At 33.1% G+C, this 22134-nt stretch overlaps 3 protein-coding genes and 1 long non-coding RNA gene across 10 annotated transcripts; 2 read left to right on the top strand and 2 right to left on the bottom strand.

The window, feature by feature from the left end:
* Positions 1 to 1739: 1739 nt before the first annotated feature.
* On the top strand, positions 1740 to 5450 carry LOC109599257 (uncharacterized). 4 transcript variants are annotated; one of them, XM_049963239.1, is made up of 6 exons: positions 1740 to 1765; positions 2726 to 3511; positions 3573 to 3879; positions 3936 to 4357; positions 4408 to 4721; positions 4867 to 5450. In XM_049963239.1, the coding sequence occupies exons 1-6, from the start codon at positions 1755 to 1757 to the stop codon at positions 5301 to 5303; spliced, it is 2277 nt and encodes a 758-aa protein (XP_049819196.1). In that variant the 5' UTR covers positions 1740 to 1754; the 3' UTR covers positions 5304 to 5450. The 4 variants fall into 4 exon arrangements, with proteins under 4 accessions (XP_049819196.1, XP_049819195.1, XP_049819197.1 ...); XM_049963238.1 differs by having other exon boundaries at positions 4408 to 4727; XM_049963240.1 differs by having other exon boundaries at positions 4776 to 5009.
* A 1650-nt stretch (positions 5451 to 7100) lies between these two features.
* LOC109599253 (apyrase-like) lies at positions 7101 to 9901 on the bottom strand. Its single transcript, XM_049963242.1, has 8 exons — positions 9813 to 9901; positions 9551 to 9764; positions 9158 to 9355; positions 8901 to 9105; positions 8655 to 8849; positions 8448 to 8605; positions 8299 to 8398; positions 7101 to 8250 (listed from the first exon to the last, which is right to left on the bottom strand). The coding sequence occupies exons 1-8, from the start codon at positions 9887 to 9889 to the stop codon at positions 7763 to 7765; spliced, it is 1635 nt and encodes a 544-aa protein (XP_049819199.1). The 5' UTR covers positions 9890 to 9901; the 3' UTR covers positions 7101 to 7762.
* Positions 9902 to 14671: 4770 nt separating this feature from the next.
* Positions 14672 to 16023, bottom strand: LOC109599260 (toll-like receptor 6). Its single transcript, XM_020015218.2, has 2 exons — positions 15582 to 16023; positions 14672 to 15293 (listed from the first exon to the last, which is right to left on the bottom strand). The coding sequence occupies exons 1-2, from the start codon at positions 15964 to 15966 to the stop codon at positions 14764 to 14766; spliced, it is 915 nt and encodes a 304-aa protein (XP_019870777.2). The 5' UTR covers positions 15967 to 16023; the 3' UTR covers positions 14672 to 14763.
* A 2630-nt stretch (positions 16024 to 18653) lies between these two features.
* On the top strand, positions 18654 to 20124 carry LOC126264592 (uncharacterized). 4 transcript variants are annotated; one of them, XR_007547274.1, is made up of 4 exons: positions 18654 to 18814; positions 18875 to 18969; positions 19928 to 20034; positions 20091 to 20124. It is a non-coding gene; the product is annotated as an uncharacterized LOC126264592 (long non-coding RNA). The 4 variants fall into 4 exon arrangements; XR_007547273.1 differs by having other exon boundaries at positions 18875 to 18973; XR_007547272.1 differs by lacking the exons at positions 19928 to 20034; positions 20091 to 20124 and adding an exon at positions 19411 to 19699 and having other exon boundaries at positions 18875 to 18973.
* Positions 20125 to 22134: the final 2010 nt, after the last annotated feature.

Genomic DNA, 22134 nt, shown 5'->3' with positions numbered 1-22134 from the left:
GACTAAAAAAAATGTAAAAATTTTAGAAATTTTGGAAATTTTGGAAATTTTAGAAATTTTAGAAATTTTAGAAATTTTAGAAATTTTAGAAATTTTAGAAATTTTAGAAATTTTAGAAATTTTAGAAATTTTAGAAATTTTAGAAATTTTAGAAATTTTAGAAATTTTAGAAATTTTAGAAATTTTAGAAATTTTAGAAATTTTAGAAATTTTAGAAATTTTAGAAATTTTAGAAATTTTAGAAATTTTAGAAATTTTAGAAATTTTAGAAATTTTAGAAATTTTAGAAATCTTAGAAATTTTAGAAATTTTAGAAATTTTAGAAATTTTAGAAATTTTAGAAAATTAATTTAGACATTAATTTTAATGCTACAGGACAGAAGAGTACATACAAAAAATTTCATAATCGAAACAGTAAATGAAAAATTATGATGTATCTCACATTTGTGGAGTGGTTTTTAAAAATTAAATTTACAAAATTAATATGGACAAAATAACTGTACTTTTTAAATATTATCAGAAAATAATGAATTTTTTTTAAAAAATGACACAAAAAAATTAAAAAAAATGTACATATTTGACATTAAATCACGATCAAAATCCAGAAAATATACATCAAGCAGATTAAAAACAAAAAATGAGAGCATGTTACGTTAGTTGGATGTTAAAAATACAGAGTTCTACATTGAAACATATTATGGCGCCATCTTTTAAATGAACTATCAAAACCCACCGGTAAACTTTCACGTTCACTGAAATCAGCATGTCACATTCTATTGTCAAAACAGTATTTATTTCTTAGTAAATTAATTGGTGGAAATATATAGTATATAAATACTTCTAACGTTACTTGATGTATAAATCGATATTAATTTTAATACAGCAGAACCAGTAAAAAAAATACTAAACCACACTAAAAATTTTATAATTCACAAATTAAATAGAAAATTATGAAATATGAAAATGTGTGAAATATATTTTTGAGTATACTTAGTAAATCCACAAAAAAATGTGAATAAAATAACTATGTATTATATTTCATAAAAATAGTGTAGTTTTTGTGGTAATGTCGTAGAGAAACTAAAAAAGAATTAAATTTTTAGCAAATTTGCACCAAAATTACCATAAAAACGCTGAAAATATCATATATCGAGTGCAAAAAAATTTAAAATATAATATGACACCGCAACTCGTCACTTGGATGTTATCAACACAGATGTCTACATTATCACAGATTATCGGCACCATCTCTTAACTTGCAACCAAACTACCACGACAGGTAATTCTACGTCCGTTGAAGATTTCAATTTGAAAATATTGGTTTATTTACTTCAAGTTTAGAATCATAGTGATTAGTTATTGTGGCCGGATATTTGAAGAAATAACCAACACAGATATATAGAGATTTTATGTACGTATAGTTTTTTAATTACACTTCATTACATATTGAGGTTATGCTAGGTTTTAACGAGTCTTGTTGTATTGTTACAAGCATTTATAATTGTTAAATAATTAATTGATATAAATAAGTCGTGTATAAATAATACAATATTTCTACGTTACTAGTCCATTACCACAGACGCACTATTTTTACGAAATTAGCCGACATTAATTTTAATGCCGAGGGGGCCAGAACAGTACATACAAAATTCATAGAAAGCGGAGCATTAAAACGTCCGGACTGTGCAAGAACCCGAATCCTTTGATGATGGATGCAAGGTGGGCTCTCTGAGATGTCAAAAGGCATGCCATAGATGAAAGCGACGTAAGAATACAAATATTCAAATGGGATATGTCGGCAGTCTGATTTCATGTAAACTGAATAAAACGTTGTCGAGCACCGACAAGGATATTAATATTGTACAAGAGCTTCCTGTATCCCATAGGACCGGTTTTTTCTTTTGAAATTTTTGGACATATTGTCCGCGAAATGCGGATTTACGAGCTGGGTCACAAAGGTGACTATAAAATAGATCCAATTAAGGGTACATTAATCGAAAACTACATCATTAAATCTGGAAACGTAGCCGGCTACGTGACGGAATATTCAAATCGTCGCATTACTAGTGAACTCTGTCTTAAGGACTTTGTTAATTTCAATTTACGAGAGAACGAACAAGGAACGAAGGAATCACGCGACAAAAATCCAAGTTAATTACTGGTTACTGTAAAATTTTATCGCCGCGAAGCCTAATACATCATAAGTGCCAGCGAAAGAAAAAATCTCCGATAAAGTCGGTGAAGTCATAACGTACGAGAAAACGTGTTTTATTACAGGGAACAATGTGACTTGAATGTACACGCCTTGCCAACTTTTATGCACACACATTAAAATTCAATTGCATTACACTTTATGCCCGACGATTAATGGGCTCGATAAAGGTTTTGTCGGGTGCCATATTTTTGTCTTAATTACAACGTAAACATTTTCAGAACTATTCACTATGGTGCTCAATTATAGATGCTGCGAAACTCACCTACTTGGGAAAAACGTTTTAATTTAATATAAATTAAATACGACTACTAAATTTTAACAATCCTGTATACTAAAAAATTATAAAAACTTTTGTTTTTTCATTCAAAAAATGTTAATATATCTCTAGCATTTGTAATTCAATTCAGTTTTACGTGTGTAAGTGTTTTGTTTTGTCCTAATGTGAGTAAAATTATCACCGACACAAACCGATGTAATTAAACATATTTACCTTCAAATATCTCCTTACAGTTTATTTGTCAAAATGGCCACAATTAGCGAGGATCAATCAGACATAAACCTCCTGCTGATTGGCGATGCAGCTGCTGGAAAATCAACATTGGTTAACGCTTTCGCTAATTACTTAATAACCCAAGATTATAATGTCGCCTTGGATAAAGGTCCAATCACATTCGCCCCGGCGCTCTACAACATAGAAGACCAAACGAGCCACCAGTTCATTGTAACCACCGGCACACTTCCGAACCCGTTCTCCAGATTCGCAGGATTACCCATTACCCAAGACATAAAAACCTACTCGTTCAAAATATGGAATGACTCGTTAACCGTACGTTTGATTGATACCCCCGGATTTGCAAACATAGAAGATGATTGTACGTACGACAAAAACAATTTCGAGTACATCCTTCATTATATATCTCAACGGTACGAATTGCACGGAGTCTGCTTTGTGATGAAGCCCCTAATTGGTCCACTTTCGAGGTCCATGGTCAACGCCATGAACTGGTTGATTTTAAATTTGGGGCCGAGGATCGCAAAAAATTTTATATTTTGTTTCACTGCCACGAGAGAATACTACTACAGCATGGGTCATTCGGAGAGGTTCATACTGGAGACCATCAAGGAGATCGAGAAACGGTTCCCTAAGGTTAAAATTTCCTTTGATGACAACATTTTCCAATTTGAGAACGAACCAATCATATATTTGATTGCACGGCAGAATAACATTAGTTTGAATGAAACACTCAATATGGTGAACCAGGAGAGCTGGTTCATCTCACAAGACCAATGCTGGAAGTAAGTTTTATTTTAAATCATGTTGATTTTGAAAGCTTTTAAATTAATTTACGTTTTTTAGGTTAATACAGTACATTGTGGGAAATGTAGACAGATCTCCACTTCCTCCCTATGAGACCTTGGAAAAACGCAGCATAAATGATTGTAGAAGAATCATTCATCTGTTGTTACAACCAATGGCAGACCTAATATATAATTTCATCGTAAACATGGCAGTTCTCCAAAGACACAGAACCAAAATCGACGAAAGAAAACACACCCACAAAATCAAAGACTTATTTGACGTGCCCATTATTAAACTTAAAATCAAATCAATTCCCACACCAGTTTCCATATGCACCCACGCCAAATGTACTGGAAAAGTTCAGGTACCATTAATGACCCACCTTCATTTTGAAATGCTAGTTATTTTTGATAATTTTAGAAATACAGCGTGAACGTGTTCTTTTGCAAAGCACCATGTTACGCTCCAGTTTTAATTAATGGTCAACGCCATAAAATAGTGGGTGATCCAGCCTTGGCCGCCACTCCAGCATTCGATTCACATACTTTGAAATGCAAGAAATGTCACTGCAGGGATATTTTCCACATGTATGCTTATTATCTGCTGGAATACGAGATTCGGCATGTGACCTTAAAAGAAAATGATAACAAAGGCGGCCCATCAAAGTATTTTCAACAAGCTCAGGGTCTTAATAAAAAAATTGAGGACAGAATTATTTCAATGAAAGAAGAGTTGTTGATGCTCACCAAAATGGCGGCCGAGTTTATGTTCTTTTTAAAGAGGACTACCATCAGAGATTTTAGTGACGGCTTTGCGGAATATATCAATTTTATGATCGCCAGGTTAGTTTTCCTTATAAATGTAATTATCACTAATAATTATTTGATTATAGGGAGGTAAATATGTCCCAGAAGTCGGAAATCCTAAGCCAATTGAGGAAAGTGCTCTACGTTTACACCCAAGCCATGAACACCTTGGAAAAAACCGACACAGTGGATAGTGCATATGCAACTTTGGAGTCAATCAGGAATTTAATAGGGAGAGCTAATTGTGCCATTAATAACATTTTTAATCTAAGACAAGCTGGTCATTACTTAAACCTCCTGAGCAAATGTCAGTTTCTTTCGAGAGACGAACAACTCCGAAGCACTTTTGTTTCGAAGTACTCAAGGAACTCGCAAATAATCCCAATCAGATTTGATTTAGGTAAAGGTAAATAGATTTAATGTTTATTTTGGTTGAAACTAGAAATTTTTTCAGAATTTGTGTTCAGTAAAAATATGCAGTTTATATCGAATTGGGGCGATGTGGGACCGACGACTTGTAATTAATCAACAAATATTTTTTACAGACAACAAGTTTGGAAAATCCTCAACACTACCTGGAGGCTACTGCTGTTCTTGGGCCGGCAATCCGCAGCCCTTTACAAAATCATTAAAAACGAATCAAAGTGAAAAAACCAAAAATGCAATGAGGATGTTCAGAAAGAAATATCCGAGAGACTATTATGAGTTCACAAACCATTTGTCCACTTCTGTCTTGAAAAATATAGATTTGTTTTCACCTTCGGGAGGTTGTCCGAACGATGACTTTCCATACGGACCCGGTTTGCATCCTGCCCCTTGTAATTTATTGAAATATGATTTCAATTATGTGAAAACAGGAAATTGTATGCCCACTTGCGTACCACCTGAAAGTATCTATGATTTATTAGACGAAGAAGGAGAAGAGTCGGTAGAGTATGAATTTGTAGACAGTACTACTATTGAAGTATGTAATCATAATTGACCAAATTGTTTTATATATAATTTGTTATTTATTTTGTAAATATGTAGGATTTTATTTATTTGTTTGTACAGTGTAAATTGTTGTGTACATGAAAACTGTTAATATTTATTTGCTGACAATAAACATTAATACAATGTTATCGATTAATTATTAAGTTTTATTTAGGGTACCTAGCTAACTATTATAAACAACTTGGTCTCATTTAATTAAAAAACTCACTGATTTATTAGCAAGCAACTTTTAACGTCAACACAAATTCAAACAAACGGTCTAGCCGGACAATTAATTAAAATTCGCATTTGTGCCAAGTTTGTCGCCACTCTATTTGCGAATTAAATATTGAAATAATTATTTTTCGCACTTTTTCCCCGCATATTTTTCAAGATAAGCATCTGCGTGGCCCGAGAAGACATATTGATATTAATGGACGTTGAATGGAGCCGTGCTCTGCCGCTGTTTATTATATGTTACGGCTGTTCTCGTCAGATAAGCCTACGACACAGCCACTTCGAATCCATTATGCAGCTGCTGTGGGGATCTGGCGTCGTACGAGCGCCAACTTTAACTGCACAATCCCAGTCCTTCGTTTGTTGCCTATTTACAACGGATCCGAACAAAGTCCTTCTCATTTTTCTCTCCAGCACCGGCAACGAATTGGCGGGCATAAAAGTGCAGCTGTTCACCTGGAAATTTTAGGGTTTGGTGCAATCCACCGGAGACAGAATAAATAATTAAATTAATGGACAGAGAATCGTGGTCTACACGAAAGTACATCAAAAAATCATAAACAGAAAGTGATATATTTTTCTGACAATCAGGGTATTAGCCACAAATTCATTAATGGCTAAGGCTCACAAAGGGGGATGTTTCCGGTACATTTGAACTGCCAATGCGGGCCAACATATCATAAAAGCAGGAAAATTGCATTTCGAATAGTGCTGTGGGGCAATTCGGGAATTGCAGACAAGTTTTTCGGAAGGGCATTCGAGAGATGCAATATGGTTTTGTTTCCCTTAACGGGCAATAACGCCCCTTAATAGCCGGCCGTTCTCAGTACCAGGCAACTATTTAATAAATAGTGGATGTGTGAGTTTTAGTCGCTAACACTACATGAAAATTCAATGTAATTAGAACAAGTGAGCCGTAATACCACAATTTGTATGCCCGATGGTGGAAAACTGTGTAATCATTTACAAAAGCCAGACTGCAGTCTGTTTAAAACTGCAATTTAACCGGATTTATAAATTAAGATAAGTCCTGTCCTTTCATTTGGAGGAGTGATTTAGGAATGAAACTTCCCTAATATTATAATATGCTTCAAGTGAATAACACCAGAAATACTTTGCGTAGTTTTATTAAAATGTTCTTTAGGGGATAATCCTTAGTTCATAATTCATCCGGTTTGTTTTAATAGCTGCAGAGTAAACATACTTTATGCTTTCATATTTATTTATTTATGTCGGCTAATTCCGCAAACGCCGTATGTACTATTTACTTACGTTTAATATTTTAAAATAACGAATATATAAAATGTATTGAACGAGCTTAAGGTAAACACAAATCAAATATCCATTTTATAACTGAATAACATCTGAATACGTCAGAAACTTCTAAACTTTTATGAATTTTCTTCTTGCATAACAAGAGAATAATCAAAATTCCTTTACTAATTTTTGGATGTAGTAAAGCATTTGTCGAAATTCCTCCGGGAGTGGTTTTAATTATTCTGTCTAAGGAACCTTAAAACAACGAAAGTGACTAATTAAATTTGAAGCAACAAAGCAAAACTTCAAAGACTACAATTTGATAATGTTTATTAATGTTAAATGCCCAGATTATCGCTAGAATATGAATTCTTGAGAACTTTTCATTGTACATCCTGATTAAACAGATTTTAAGTGCTTACCTAAAAATTAGAATCACCCAACAAAATTGAAGTATGATAATTTTATAAAAAGGGTGTTTGATACTCGTTCGTTAACGTTAAATGGAATTTTGCGTTTTTTTTGTGGACGTAAAATCTTTTTTGAACTAATTCCCGTTGTTTCAATAATTCGTTATCTGATTGATAACTTAATTTGAACTAACAAAATTCAAATTCGTATTGTGTCTGAATTATTCAGTATTTCTCTACACGAAACTAAATATTTTATCGTAAAATGTTAATAGATTGAGATATCAATAACGTTCCCGAAGCAATTGCGTGCGATCTGGAGACGTGCCTTCTATTCCCGTTAGGATCACACGCAAGGTCGATTATTACGATTTAACTAAATAAATAACCTACCAACAACTGGGGTATATTATTTCACAGAAATAAATTTCGAAATACAGCAAACGAAAACTTATCAACAGGGGGTGAGTTATTTAGGGTTTATGTTTCAGTACATTTTTCCATTGTTTTCTAGGAAATTGGAGAATCAATAAAAAGGGAAACATTTAAAAATACACTAGATGATTTATTCAATGTGACGTTTCTTAATTTTTTCTGAGCCTATAATATGAATTCTACCAAAAATTTCTTGGAAAATTGGTGAATAACTTTTTAAGTATCTTTCGTAAATGTCCAAGTCAAACTCTTCGCCAAGTTGGGTATTCTTGATATTCTCGGAAATAATTTGGAAGCCGTCACCTCCCTTGGTCAAGAAAGAAGGCGTCAAAATTCTATAAATTTTGCCTTCGTCTAAATCCTCATAAACTGGTGTGGTGCAGTTTCTACATCTTATTTTTAGCGATTGTACTCTTCTTCCTGGTTCTTTATTTAAGTCGATGACAACTTGAACTCCTGCGATTTGTAACATGTTAATGCTAACGAAAGCATTTCCGTTGTCGTAATTGGTGCCAGCAACAGTTTCAAATATTTCTTTAATGTATTTTCCTTCAATGTCGCTGACGTCAAACGTGTTCTTAAAAGGTTGAGCTGTGGCTATATCTCTGTACGTTATATCTAAAATAGTAGATGTAACAAAAATATATTTATAATATGATAATTTACCTCCAACTTTAATATTTGCTCTGAATCCTCCTGGATTAAATAAAGCAATGGAGGCATAAGTCCAACAACTTGGGCATTGAGGATCTTCCTTATTAACGTACTAAAATCATTTATTGAATATTTGGTCAAATAATTATAATAATACATACACTGTAAACCATTAGGTCAGTCACCAAGTTACCGAATAAACATTCTTCATACTTGCACTCCTTTTTCTCTAAAGGTACCTTAGTTGTGCCAAATATTTGACCTTCGATGGATTCTATTGTAGCTTTCCACGGCTTGAGCTCCTCATTTATTTGCTCATCTAAAAAACTATTGTCAACAATGGAATTTACTAAGACTATTGTGATAACCTTGAAGTAGATGATGGCTTAAGAATATTGCAGAACCGGTCCAATTAACTACATTTCCCAATGAATCGAAGTAAACATCTATGTTACCAAGATGTCTGCTATGTGATGATGCTTGAGTTACTAAAACTGTGGCTCCATCAACATCCCTTTTGATAACAGTTGGATAAGATCCTTCTGGTTTAAACTGCTCATCATCTAAAAGTTAATTTTTAATAAAGAAATTTGAGGTAATGTGTTGGGCCGTACCTCCAAGGTATGAGTGGGAATGTCCACCAACGATTAAGCTTATCTTGTGTTTGGCTTGCTTAGCTAAAACTTTTTCAACATCGTATCCACAATGTGATATTACGATATTGGTGAAGACGCCTTCCTCTTTGACCAACCGTTCTGCTTCGGCGTTTATGCTTTCGGATTCATCTAGGAATATTAGTTTACCAGCATTAGATATTTGCTACAATTTGATAGTAGTGAACATCTTGTTTATAAAAATTTCTTTTACATACGGCTGCTGATTTTGTAATGACGCCTATTAAACCTATTTTTCTGCCTTGTCTTTCAATTACAACACTCTTCGTAGTAATGTTTTGGAAGGACGGTTCTAAACTGGTGTCTATGTTAGAGACTACAACCGGAAAATTAGAAGATTTTATGAAAGGAACCACTCCTTTAATGTCGTTGTCAAATTCATGGTTTCCCAAGGTCTAAAATACATGTGTATTATAGGTATTGTTCACATTTTTCTACGTATTTTAATGAGTACTGATTGTAAAAAGATAACCGTGTTATCAAATAAAAGTGATGAATTTAAATTAGAGCATTAACCTTATTAAAGTTTAATATTATTTCAATGAACACACTGAAGATAATGAAAATTTTAAATTATAAGCTACACTCACCATCGCATCAAAAGGAAGTTTATTAAGAAAGTGGCTGACGACAGTCCAATTATGAATATTATACCATATAGTGCCTTGAAAATTATCGCCGGCATTTAGTAAAACTATGTCGGTATTCTTTTCTTTAATATCGACAATTTGTTTGTACAATCTAGAGAAGCCTCCAACGCAATTTGTGTCGCAAGGATTTCCTTTCAGATTAGTCTCCTCAAATCTATTTATCATTGGTTATTTTGTATGCAATTTAAAAGTATTTTCTTACCTGGAATGAAAATCGTTCATGTGCACAATTGATAATTTAAAGAAGTCATCAGTAGAATTAACTGTTGATTGTAACATAAAAACTAGTAAAATAATCACCATCTTGATGGTGTTGCAAGTAAAAAATTATTCTACTATAAACAATGACAAGTGTTTCAGGTATTTATATACAGATTAACACGTATATGATATGGTTGATCTTTTGGTAAATAATCGTAAGGCTTATAAGACAATGAGTGTTAATGAAAATATTTTACGAACAACGTATTGGGCGTATTGTTATCAAACGATTCCCAGAAAAATGATGTTGTAAAGATAAAACAATTAATAACAATTAATTAGTATCAAAATCCTGACCTTTATATTATTCTTGTATACGGTTTTTGATTCATAACCGTAATAACAAATTTGATGTCTTGTAGTGGGTAAACGGGACCTTTTATTGTCCACCCAGGATAAAAATATTATAGACAAGCCATAAAACCGAGACTTAAATGAAAAAGAAAAGTTTTTTGTTCAACGAAATCTTTTACGAGACATTCGGCATAAAAAAACAGCAGGAGAAGTGTTTTGATGGCACAGAAGTGCGAACTTAGTTTATGGATATGAGTAATTTCCGGTTGAAATTAGGGTACCTTTATTTATTTTTATACTAAGGTTTAAATAAATCATAGGGTGATATAATTGTGATTGTTACGACTGTGCAGCATGGCAGAATTTTGTTTTTGGCCTCGTTAATGTAATTAGCCCATTTAGGTAATGTTGAAATATTAAAACAAAATTCGTTTGATGATAATTCCACATATATCTTAGCTGCATTATTACCCTAACGACATAATGTCGGACTATTCGTGACCACGGTGAGAAGATTGATTTGCCTTTAACGTGGGTGAAATAATTAAACGAAATGCACTTCCCCTTTTTTCTGTAAAGACAATTAGGGTGGAAATATGAATATAATTGTTAATGGAAGAGACCGAAGAGTCGGCCATCCCTTGATGTTTAATTTCTTGTACAATCAATCACAGTCTTCTGTTTCAATGAAAAAATTCAATTAATTAAATGCACCAATGTAGCGTTGACAGTTTTCCTAGTATTTATATAAAATATTATAAAGAACAAAGGAAAAATGCAAGTTTTAAGAACGCCCCCATTAAATATTCACGTCATTGTAGTTCGCGGAGTTGTCATTTATTCAAACCAAATTTTACGGCATTCTTCTCCTTGCATTATTTACAAAACTGTATATTATGTGCATAATATGCAAGGCAGACGTGCCCCTAGAAAAACTGTAAACGACAGCGGCCCGGGTCCCTTGACTTTTATTCAAATCCTCATTCGCGGCAGTAATTCACCGCGAAAGAAGTATCAAGTTTTCAACTGGAATTAGCATATCAAAATGCATCAGCATTCCGTGACGACTTGGAACTGTCTGCGCCCGCTGGACCGGCTAAGATTCGATGTTTCCTACGAAAAATTAAGTTACAGTTGTGTTAATGTTTCAAATAAGTTCCCTGGCCTGTGATAATCTCCAGGAGTATTGTTTCAAATTTTCCCAGAACTTCGGCTAAGTAATGGAAGTCAAAGTGGGACGTTCACTGGACCAATTTGTAAATGCTGAAAAAACTTTACGAATTATACTGGTTTACAGCTCTTTTGTCTATCAAATTTCACAAAGATATTCAAACAAATTTGGAGTCAATAAACATGAAAGTCATTAAAATTATTGGGTTGTTCGGAAAGTAATTTCGTTTTTTTTTTTTTTTTTGTGGAAATGAAAGACAGTTTTCGTATAATAAATAAATACTTTATTAAATTATATATTGGCCGTTCTGGTCCAACACCTTTTGCCATTTTTCTGGTAGTAGCATAATTCTACGCTCATAAAATTTTTGGTCTGATCGAGGTGGTTTTTGACCTCCTCATTTGAGATGAAGGTTTTACCGACTAAAAAATTTTAGAGTGATCGGAACAAATAATAATCCGATGGTGCCAGGTCTGGAGAATATGGTGTGTGTGGCATTGTATCCCATTCAAGCTGTAAAAGCTTTTGGCGAGTGACCAAACTTGTGTGAGATCTCGCGTTTTCTTGGTGAGACACTACACCTTTCCTGTTGATTACTTCTGGCCTTTTCTGTTGAAGTGCATCATTCAGTTTGTCCAGCTGATGACTGTAGACTTCCCAATTAATCATGTTATCCGGTAAAAGCTCAAAAAAAACGATTCCTTTAAAATACCACCAGCATCACCTTTTTTTGGTGAATATCGGCTTTGGAAATGGTTTGAGCCGGTTCATCTTTTTTGCTCCATGACATCTTGCGTTTGACGTTGTATACAACCCATTTTTCCTCCCCAGTGATGATGCGAACGAATCATTTTTGTGACATTTGAGAAGCGAATCTCAGACGTCAATGCGGCGACACAGATTTCTCTCTGTGAGAACATGAGGAACCCATACATCGAGCTTCGAGGATAATCCCAGGCCTTTCAAGTGGTCATAAACTGTTGAATTTGATAAATTTAACTTCAATTCGATCTCATGTGTTGTTAATCGCCGGTTCGCATCAACTAATGCCTTTATCGCGTCTTTATCAGCTTCAACCGGCCTTCCCGAATGTGATGCATCTTCGACATCAAATTTGCCGGATCGAAATTTACCGAACCAGTTTTGGCACTGGCGTACTGTTAACACACCTTCTCCATACACATCGGTCAATTTCTTTCTGGCTTGAAAAGCATTTTTACTCTTTCTGTAGTAAAACAGTAAGATATGTTAAAAATACTGCTTATCGCTCTCCATATTTAAAAGGGCACCAACCAAAAACTAATACGTAGAATCGATTGAAATTTTTCACACACAAGCCTTGCTATATGATCTCTCAATGCATATAAAACTATACGGCTTAAGTGTGAAGTTGGGTGCAAAAAAATACAATTAAATCCTCTGTCGGGAAAAAACGAAATTACTTTATTTATTATTTTCAATTTTTGGACATTTTTGAATATAATTTAAGATCTAATAGATCGATTTGGCTAAACAATCATTCAAATTAAAGATAAATGAACGTTCTACAACTTTTATTAATATAGTTTTGAGGCTTGTTCAGTAATTCAGATGTCAGCGATTTTAATAACTTAATAAATTTTTTGGCCAAAAATTGATACCTAAACTTACACATACTAGACTGTTAATAATATAAATTACAAAGTAAAATCTACTTTTTTCGTGGTCGATTACACTTTTCTGAAAAAAATAAGCTCCTGAAAATAAAAATCGAATAATGAAGTTATGAATTTTATATTGGTAAACCAAAATTCAGCTTTTCGACTAATTTTACTTTTTTCCTCTTTTATTGAAACAATTCAAAAATTTATTGTTTGATAATGCTTCAATAATAAAAATTAGTGCAATTTTCAGTTTTAGTACACCAAAATTTATAGGAAAATCATATTGGCATATAAAGTACAGAATTTTTCTCCAATTTGTAAACAAGTTTTTTGTCGAAATTTATTGTTACAAAAATAGTACAAATGGAGTCGTTGGTGTTGTTGTGTGATATTAATTCGTCGGGCAAAATATTTAGGTCAAACCAGCTGCACAACTAAGAATGGGTAACGATCAATTTACTTCTTTCTTATTACATTTGGCCGTGGGATTAGCATATTAAAATATATTCACCGGGTTAGCAAAACGTTCCTCGACCCACATCCGCCCCCTTCCTTCTAGCAACAATTGAATGTCCGGAGCAGGGAGCATCGTCCCTCCGAAATTTATCTAGCTTAATTCCACCAAGATTACTGAAATTTTCCGCGCCGAATGCCAATGTTGAACGTCAGAACCGGTTGTGACCGTTTCGTTCTTAGAATAATGAGGCTTACCAAAATACCTCAACTTCGATCAATGTCTCGCAAACATCAGAAACATCTCCGCCATAATCACGAGCTCACATTTCACAAACCACCCCACCAGAGCATAAAAAATATAAATAAAGATATGTCGTGAAGGTGGAATTTTTTTATTGCGTTCGCCTAGGTGCGAACCGGTTGATATTTCAGCTCACGAGCGTCGAGACGGACGTCCCGTTAGTCCTGCGGCCCACATACCTCCGGATCCGTACGTGAGCGCTGAAAATGAAACAGGCCATTCTGCATACGAGATGCACGCACCCTTCTTCAGCCCGCTAAACCGCCATCATTAACTTTATATGCTCCAGACTGGAAAAGGGCCGCTGTCACATAAATCAAATCAGTGTATTATAAAACTGGAACGCTTCAACGCCCTCTCGCCCCCGAAAGAATTTATTACCCGGACGTGAGGTTCCAGCGACTTTTTAACGTCGCAATTATATACAGATTAAACCGTACACCCAATCAGGTGAATTGGAAAAATGTCCTAGTCCCAAAATGAGGTTATCGTTCGCCATCAATGTAAAACACGAGGCATTACTTTTAATTCGATAAGTAAGTAATTGCCGTTAATTTCCTAAACCGCATCAAAAACCACTCGAAAAATAAATGTGGGTTAAAATCCAGGGATTTGAAGTGTGCAATAAAACTGAGATGCCTCTTTAAAATTATCCAGACGGTTAACAGAATGTCTGGACGCGGAAATTACATTCTGACGCAAGAAACATTCATAAAATTTACAGTAGAGGCATTTCGAATATCGTGTTAAAAGTAGAAATAATTTCCTTCTAGATGTTATCGAAGCACCACTCACTTTATTGCTGAATAATGTGTAACAATTCCATTAATGGTTCGTCGTAACGTTAAAAAATCGGCGTGCCATCATAAATAAGCGGATATTTACGTTGTTAAAGTGCTCACACTCTTTTTGTTAAATTAAAATCAATACACGTCTCAATGTGCCAATGTGTATATTAACTAAATGTAAGTTGTATAAATATATCATTATAAATTAGAATACAAAATTATAAAGCCTCAATGGAGGCCTAAAGTGTCATGTTACACAAAATACACGCATGCAACTTCTTTTTGGTTTCGAACGACAACTCCTTAATTCTATTCTCGGACAAATTAAACGAGACCATTTTGAAATCTTCCAGCCAAATTGGCGGCACTGACTTAATCTTGTTTCCGGACAAATTAATATAACCGAATTTGGTCCTGTTTGCAAAAGCGTTGTCGGAAACACCTGAAATCCTGTTCCTCGAAAAGTCCAAGGAGCAGAAACTTTCATGCGCCGCCATAGTTAAAATACTGGCGAAGGACAACTTCATCGAAGACGTGTCTTTGAGGTAACCACATTTGAAATTCTTAAGAATATATCCGGGCAAGTAGCTGATGAGATTGTTGCTGGCGTGAACGTGACGAACGTTGTAACTGTTGGTGAAAAAGTTCGAATGCCAATTGCGAAGCTTGTTGTGATTTAGGTCCAGGATTTCCAGATGTTTCATGTTATCGAAGGCGGACTGGTCTATGTATTCGATATCATTGTGGCTCAGGTTTAGGGCAATTATACCTAAAATAACAGACACAATATAATTATTTAACTATTTCCAATTAAAATAGATGTATGTCTACATCTAAGAAGTATTTATTTACAAAATCAATATTGATACTAATTACACAACTTCAACAAAAATAGTTTTAATTCAGTCCTTTGTTTTAGGAAAGTTTGTAGTTGATGATTCGAATAACTGGGTCAACATTAATAGCAAATACTCAGAGTCTACATATTGTGTACTTTAGAACATAAATATTCGTATTAAACATATCCAATTTTGTTTCTGAACGAAATCCACATTACCTGTGTTGCTGAAGACCCCATACCGGATGGATTCGAGGTAATTCTTGTGCAAATCGACGACATACGTGCTGTTATTGGTGGGAAAGGCTTCCGGTTCGATGTAGATCAGCCCGATATTCGAGAGTACGTATTCCTGCTTGTGCAACGGCAACTTCCACTTGCAGATGTGCAGAACGTACTGATGTCGCTGCACTTCGAACGTGGCGACAGCTTCCGGTGGCTCACGTTCCGATAATTTCGACCACAAGGTGGTGTTTCCATGTGTCTCCCTCACGGATTTTAAAGCGTTGTCCAAGTAACTTTTTGAGCAGTCGTTATTGTCGGATTGGGCGCGCGTACACGCAATTAACAGCACCAGTATAACACAAATGTGGTCCGTCGCCATCTTATTAACGAATGTTTTATGATCGCTACGCGAGAGTCTGCGGCGATACGGTTTATCGCAAGGGTCAGAGGTTTAGTTTGTTGACTTGCAGTGGGACGCGGGTGTTCAACAAAGGGAATTGCGGTCCGTTTTATGGGATGGTTGATAAAATTGTTTATGAGTAATTAATGGATTCAATGGAGGACACCAAACATTATGACTCTTTATTGATAATCTTAACGCATTGTGTGTTGACTGTGGACTATCCATAGTGTATTTTATGATGGTTTGTGCTGCTAATGCAGCACATCAAAGTTCAGGTTCCGATAACTCCATTTCCTAGTAAAACTATTTACTTACAACAATTTTTCTAGAACATATTTTGTTGTATCGACGATTAAGCATCTATATATCTATTCACACTATCTCTGTTAATATTCATTCATCATATTCAAGGTTTTTTAACATTCAATTTAAAAATAAAAACAAAATTGTTGGTGTTTTAAGATACACAAAATTGAACCTAAATAAAGAACACCCCGGGAGTATTCCTAATTACATCTTAAAAGACGTTTTTTGTTCAAAAATTTTAGACCAACAATATAGTCAAAATTAATGATTCGCAAACTATTGCTTTTAGATGTAACATATTGTGTACCCAATTTTTTTTCAATTACGTGAAGAATTTAAAAATGTAAATATACACAGGTTGTTCCATTGAAAATAGTAAGGTCACTTCCGGCGAAACCGGAAATTAAATTTTGTTCAAAATAAATTAGAAAAGCAGTTCAGGCTATAGTCATTATAATAAATTCAAATGATTCCATTCTTCATAAATTTTCAATGAATAAAAGTAAATAATGTAAAATATGCCACATATTTATTCAAATGTATGGTCAATGTGGTGTAATGGGTTATTAGTGTATTTTGAATTTACCGGTAAAAAAACATTCAAAAGAAAAGGAGTGCCATCTGTCCGCAGACATACACTTAGAGGTGGATGGTAACTGTAATAGATATGGAGGGAGTTTGGTGAAAACCGTTTTACAAATAAAAATATCTGTTTATTTGTCGTCTAAGTAGATTAACAGGTAAGATTGAAAGAATATTTAACTTGTTATCAATTTGTAATAATGTAATGTTTGTAGGTTCATATAGAGGACTGTTCATTTTAAAACGAGTAAAATAGCGGGCAGTTGGATAGCCGGCGGTTGAAAAATGGCTGAAATCTTGTACAGGTATGTTTTACATTAATTTTGATGTGGAATTGTTTACATGAGCATTGAATGTATTTGATGAAACGATTGAATTTAGAAGAGAATATCTGATTTGGATGATCGTTTCCTGGATGTGGTTTTTCGTCGACATTTTTTCTGTACTGTTGCTAGGCGTCTGAACAGGGCAGTTTTCGGTTAAAACGATAGTATTTGAGTTTAATTAGAGATATCGGAGTTGTTAATCTTATTACTTATAAACATAGGCATTAGTTATTTGATATATACTAAATTGTTTGTATAACACTGACTCTAAAGGATATCAAGATGAGCAATTTTGTTTTATAACATCCTATCGGGAAATTAAATAAAAATTGTAAGTGTAATAAAATAACAATAAGATTAATAATGACGATTTTAAATCTATGACTCATATCACAGACACTTGATATTTAATATGTGGTCAATGTGGTGTTATGGGCCATTTGTATATTTTGAATTTACCGCTAAGAGAACATTCTAAAGAAATAGAGTGCCATCTGTCCGCAGGTATACCTTTAAAGGTGGATGGTAACTGTAATAGATACGGTGGAAGTGTGCTGAACACCGTTTTAAAAATTGAATTTCTGTTTATTTGTCGTCTAAGTAGATTAACAGATAAAACTGAAAGAATATTTAACTTATTAATTTGTAATAACGTAATATTATTATGAAAAATATTTGCAGAGGAGGGGGTTGTTTATTTTTAAACGAGTAAAATAATGGGCAGTTGGATAGGAAACATAGAAGTCGACGGTTAAAAAATGGCTGAAATCTTGGTAATCAGGTATGTTTTACATTAATTTTTGATGTGTAATTGTTTATTGAATGTATTTGATGAAACGATTGGATTTTGAAGGGTATATCTGATTTGGATGAGTTAACATATAAATAAAGTTGGATTGTTATTAATTGTATTCTCGATGTGGTTCTTTGTCGATATATTTTTTTCTGTACTGTTGCTAAGCGTGCTAATTAGAGTAGTTTTCGGTTATAGCATGATACTATTTAGGTACACTTGGCGACATCGCAGTTGTAAATGTGTGTTTCAGTTATTTATAATTCTTGATACTAATTATTTATGATATCTGCTAAATTGATTGTATAACACTGACTCTTTGGTCCAGCTAATTCTTAAACTTTGACTGCTGGATCCATGTAATACTCTCCGGATAGTGGAAGAAATCGTGCTATTATTTCTGTACACAGGGTGTTTCATAATTATTGCAACAAAGAGTTGTAAAGGGTATCAAAATAAGCAATTTTGTTTCATAACCTCCTATCTGGAAATTAAATAAAAATTTTAAGTCGTATAAGATTACCATAACAATAGTAATGCCGGTATTAAATCTATGGTTCATGTCATAGACACTTGTTATTTCCTTCTATTCTATTTACATATAATCAGGAGGCTATGTAACAATTGATTGTTGTGGAAACATTTGATGTCTTGCTTCCATGGATTCAATATAAACAACGTATTCTTATTACTTTGAAATTTTCAGTAGCTCCAGAACGATATACAAATACAGTTGAGAAAATAATTAACACTTCTCCAGAAGCTTAAACCTCAACATTTACTTTAAAATTGAATCCTCTTTTGGAAAATTACTAAGGTAAGATTATATTTATATTTTATCTGTTACTGTATCTATTTAATTTCTTCCTTGTTGCAGGATTCACAAAATAATTGGACACTTGAATGTTTTCTATGGAAGATATAAAGGACAATGTATGAAATGGATCATTCAAAAAATAATTAACTAAAAAAGTAGGTCAGTGTTAATATTTTATTTTTATTTAATATTTGTGAAGCATTTTTGATATAATAATCTTATATACTTATTTATTTTTGCATTTATTTTATTAAGCTGTGGTACTTGTCTTAACATTTATCGATGCAAAAAGAAATGCGTAGATGTGAAATAAGAACAATAATGTTCCATTTTGTTAGAATTAATTTTAATTTGAAACAAATCCAACCGAATCAATTCGGGTTAATTGTATCAATATCCAGTTAAGTATCTTATTAAGAGATTAAATTATAGTTAAAATAAGTTTATAGTTTATAAAGTTAAACTATTTAACAATATGCAGCTAAAGTTTGACAAGGAGGTAAATGGAATAATTTAATTGAATCCCCGTTAGTGCATTATATCAGTCATAGGATGTCTAACATAATACCAACTTTATACTTCATTTTATTTCCTAGATTTTAAGGTGTTATAAGATTATTCCAGGATGTAAATTTAACTTTAACCAATCTGAATGAATCTTGTCAATGTTGCCAAATTGTTGCCAGTTTACTTATGTGGCAGTTAGGAAGTCAGTAGATAAACAAATGGTAAAAACATTGCATTTGGGATAACTGAAAGTTAAAGATATCTTGAGGCTGCTTATCTGACAAGTTTAACTGGATATTGATAAAACAAAATCTCAAAATATTGTGTTTACCTACATTTTAATAGTAGGCTATGAAATAATAAACAACTGTCAATACCTTTTTACGTTTTATTTTCATGATTTCAAGCACAAAACGTAGTTTGTAAACGTTAAGTTGAGAAAATTATGTACAATACACAAGGATCTTCAAAATTTGCTTAAAAATATAAACGTTTCTTAGTTGGTTGGTTATTCAGGTAAACTTTAATTTTAATTACTGTTTGTTTGGTTAAATTGTATTATATTAATTTATTATCTCACATGTGTACTTATTATTTTGGTTTTAGGTTTAACAAACTAACTGGTTGTCTTGAATGATAATGGTTTTCATGAACATATGAATATAAATGCCAATATATCAAGTTAATGTGGTCGGACGGTCAGTCAGCAAATTGTAAGTTAGAAAAGTAATATTTATTCTTACATACTTTTTATTTTTAACTATTACAGTGTATTTAAAATGACACCAAATTAAGAGAATTGAGGGCATCTATTTCATGGTTAGCCATAATTGATTATCAACCAGTTTATTCAATTATTCATCAATCAGTTTTTTAAAGAACTACAATTAGAATTCCTTCTGCATTTTGTTAAAGAAGTTCACTGAAATTTGGGACCAAATGAAAGTCAGTTGAGGCTATCGCATCTATCAACCATACTTATTCACCAACATGTCAAGCATTTTTAAAGAACTACTTCAATTGGAATTTTCATATATGAATATTTCCCAACTACACATAATCATGCATTCCCGCTTTGTATTTTGTTAAAGCGTATCTTTGGCAAGAAATATTGGGGGAGTAAATGATTATGAGTAGATGTGATATAATAATATAGTAAAAGAAATATTTAATTGTTTTAAATGAAAACGAAAATGTAATTAGTTTATTGAAATTGGGACCAAATGAAAAAGGTCATTGAAGTTATGACTTCTATTTGATAGTCAACCATACTTATTCACATCATGTCCAGGATTTTTAGAGAACTACTTGAATTGGAATTTTCATGTATGAATATTTCCCAACTACACATAATCATGCATTCCCGCATTGCATTTTGTTAAAGCGTGTCTTTGGTAAGAAACATTGCGGGAGTGAATGATTATGAGTAGATGTGATATAAGAATATACTAAAAGAAAAATTTGACTTAGTTTTAAATGAAGATCAAAATCTAATTAGTTTATTGAAATTGTGGGACCAAATGAAAAAGGCCGTTGAGGTTATAGCATCTCTCTGATTGTCAGCCATACTTATTCACATCATATCATCTAGCATTTTTAGAGAACTACTTGAATTGGAATTTTCATATGTGAATATTTTCCAACTACACATATTCATGCATTCCCGCATTGCATTTTGTTAAAGCGTGTCTTTGACAAGAAACATTGCGGGAGTGAATGATTATGAGTAGATGTGATATAAGACTATACTAAAAGAAAAATTTGGCTTAGTTTTAAGTGAAAGCCAAAATGTAATTAGTTTATTGAAATTGGGACCAAATGAAAAATGCCATTGAGGTTATGTAATCTGTTAGTCGCCATACTTATTCACATCATGTCCAGCATTTTTAGAGAACTACTTGAATTGGAATTTTCATATATGAATATTTCCCAACTACACATAATCATGCATTCCCGCATAGCATTTTGTTAAAGCGTGTCTTTGGTAAGAAACATTGCGGGAGTGAATGATTATGAGTAGATGTGATATAAGAATATACTAAAAGAAAAATTTGACTTAGTTTTAAATGAAGATCAAAATGTAATTAGTTTATTGAAATTGTGGGACCAAATGAAAAAGGCCGTTGAGGTTATAGCATCTCTCTGATTGTCAGCCATACTTATTCACATCATATCATCTAGCATTTTTAGAGAACTACTTGAATTGGAATTTTCATATGTGAATATTTTCCAACTACACATATTCATGCATTCCCGCATTGCATTTTGTTAAAGCGTGTCTTTGACAAGAAACATTGCGGGAGTGAATGATTATGAGTAGATGTGATATAAGACTATACTAAAAGAAAAATTTGGCTTAGTTTTAAGTGAAAGCCAAAATGTAATTAGTTTATTGAAATTGGGACCAAATGAAAAATGCCATTGAGGTTATGTAATCTGTTAGTCGCCATACTTATTCACATCATGTCCAGCATTTTTAGAGAACTACTTGAATTGGAATTTTCATATATGAATATTTCCCAACTACACATAATCATGCATTCCCGCATAGCATTTTGTTAAAGCGTGTCTTTGGTAAGAAACATTGCGGGAGTGAATGATTATGAGTAGATGTGATATAAGAATATACTAAAAGAAAAATTTGACTTAGTTTTAAATGAAGATCAAAATGTAATTAGTTTATTGAAATTGTGGGACCAAATGAAAAAGGCCGTTGAGGTTATAGCATCTCTCTGATTGTCAGCCATACTTATTCACATCATATCATCTAGCATTTTTAGAGAACTACTTGAATTGGAATTTTCATATGTGAA

Source organism: Aethina tumida, chromosome 2 (genome assembly GCF_024364675.1).
Source record: "Aethina tumida isolate Nest 87 chromosome 2, icAetTumi1.1, whole genome shotgun sequence".
In the NCBI taxonomy this organism is placed as follows: Eukaryota; Metazoa; Arthropoda; class Insecta; order Coleoptera; family Nitidulidae; genus Aethina; species Aethina tumida.
This window is presented reverse-complemented; position numbering and strand designations above follow the sequence as displayed.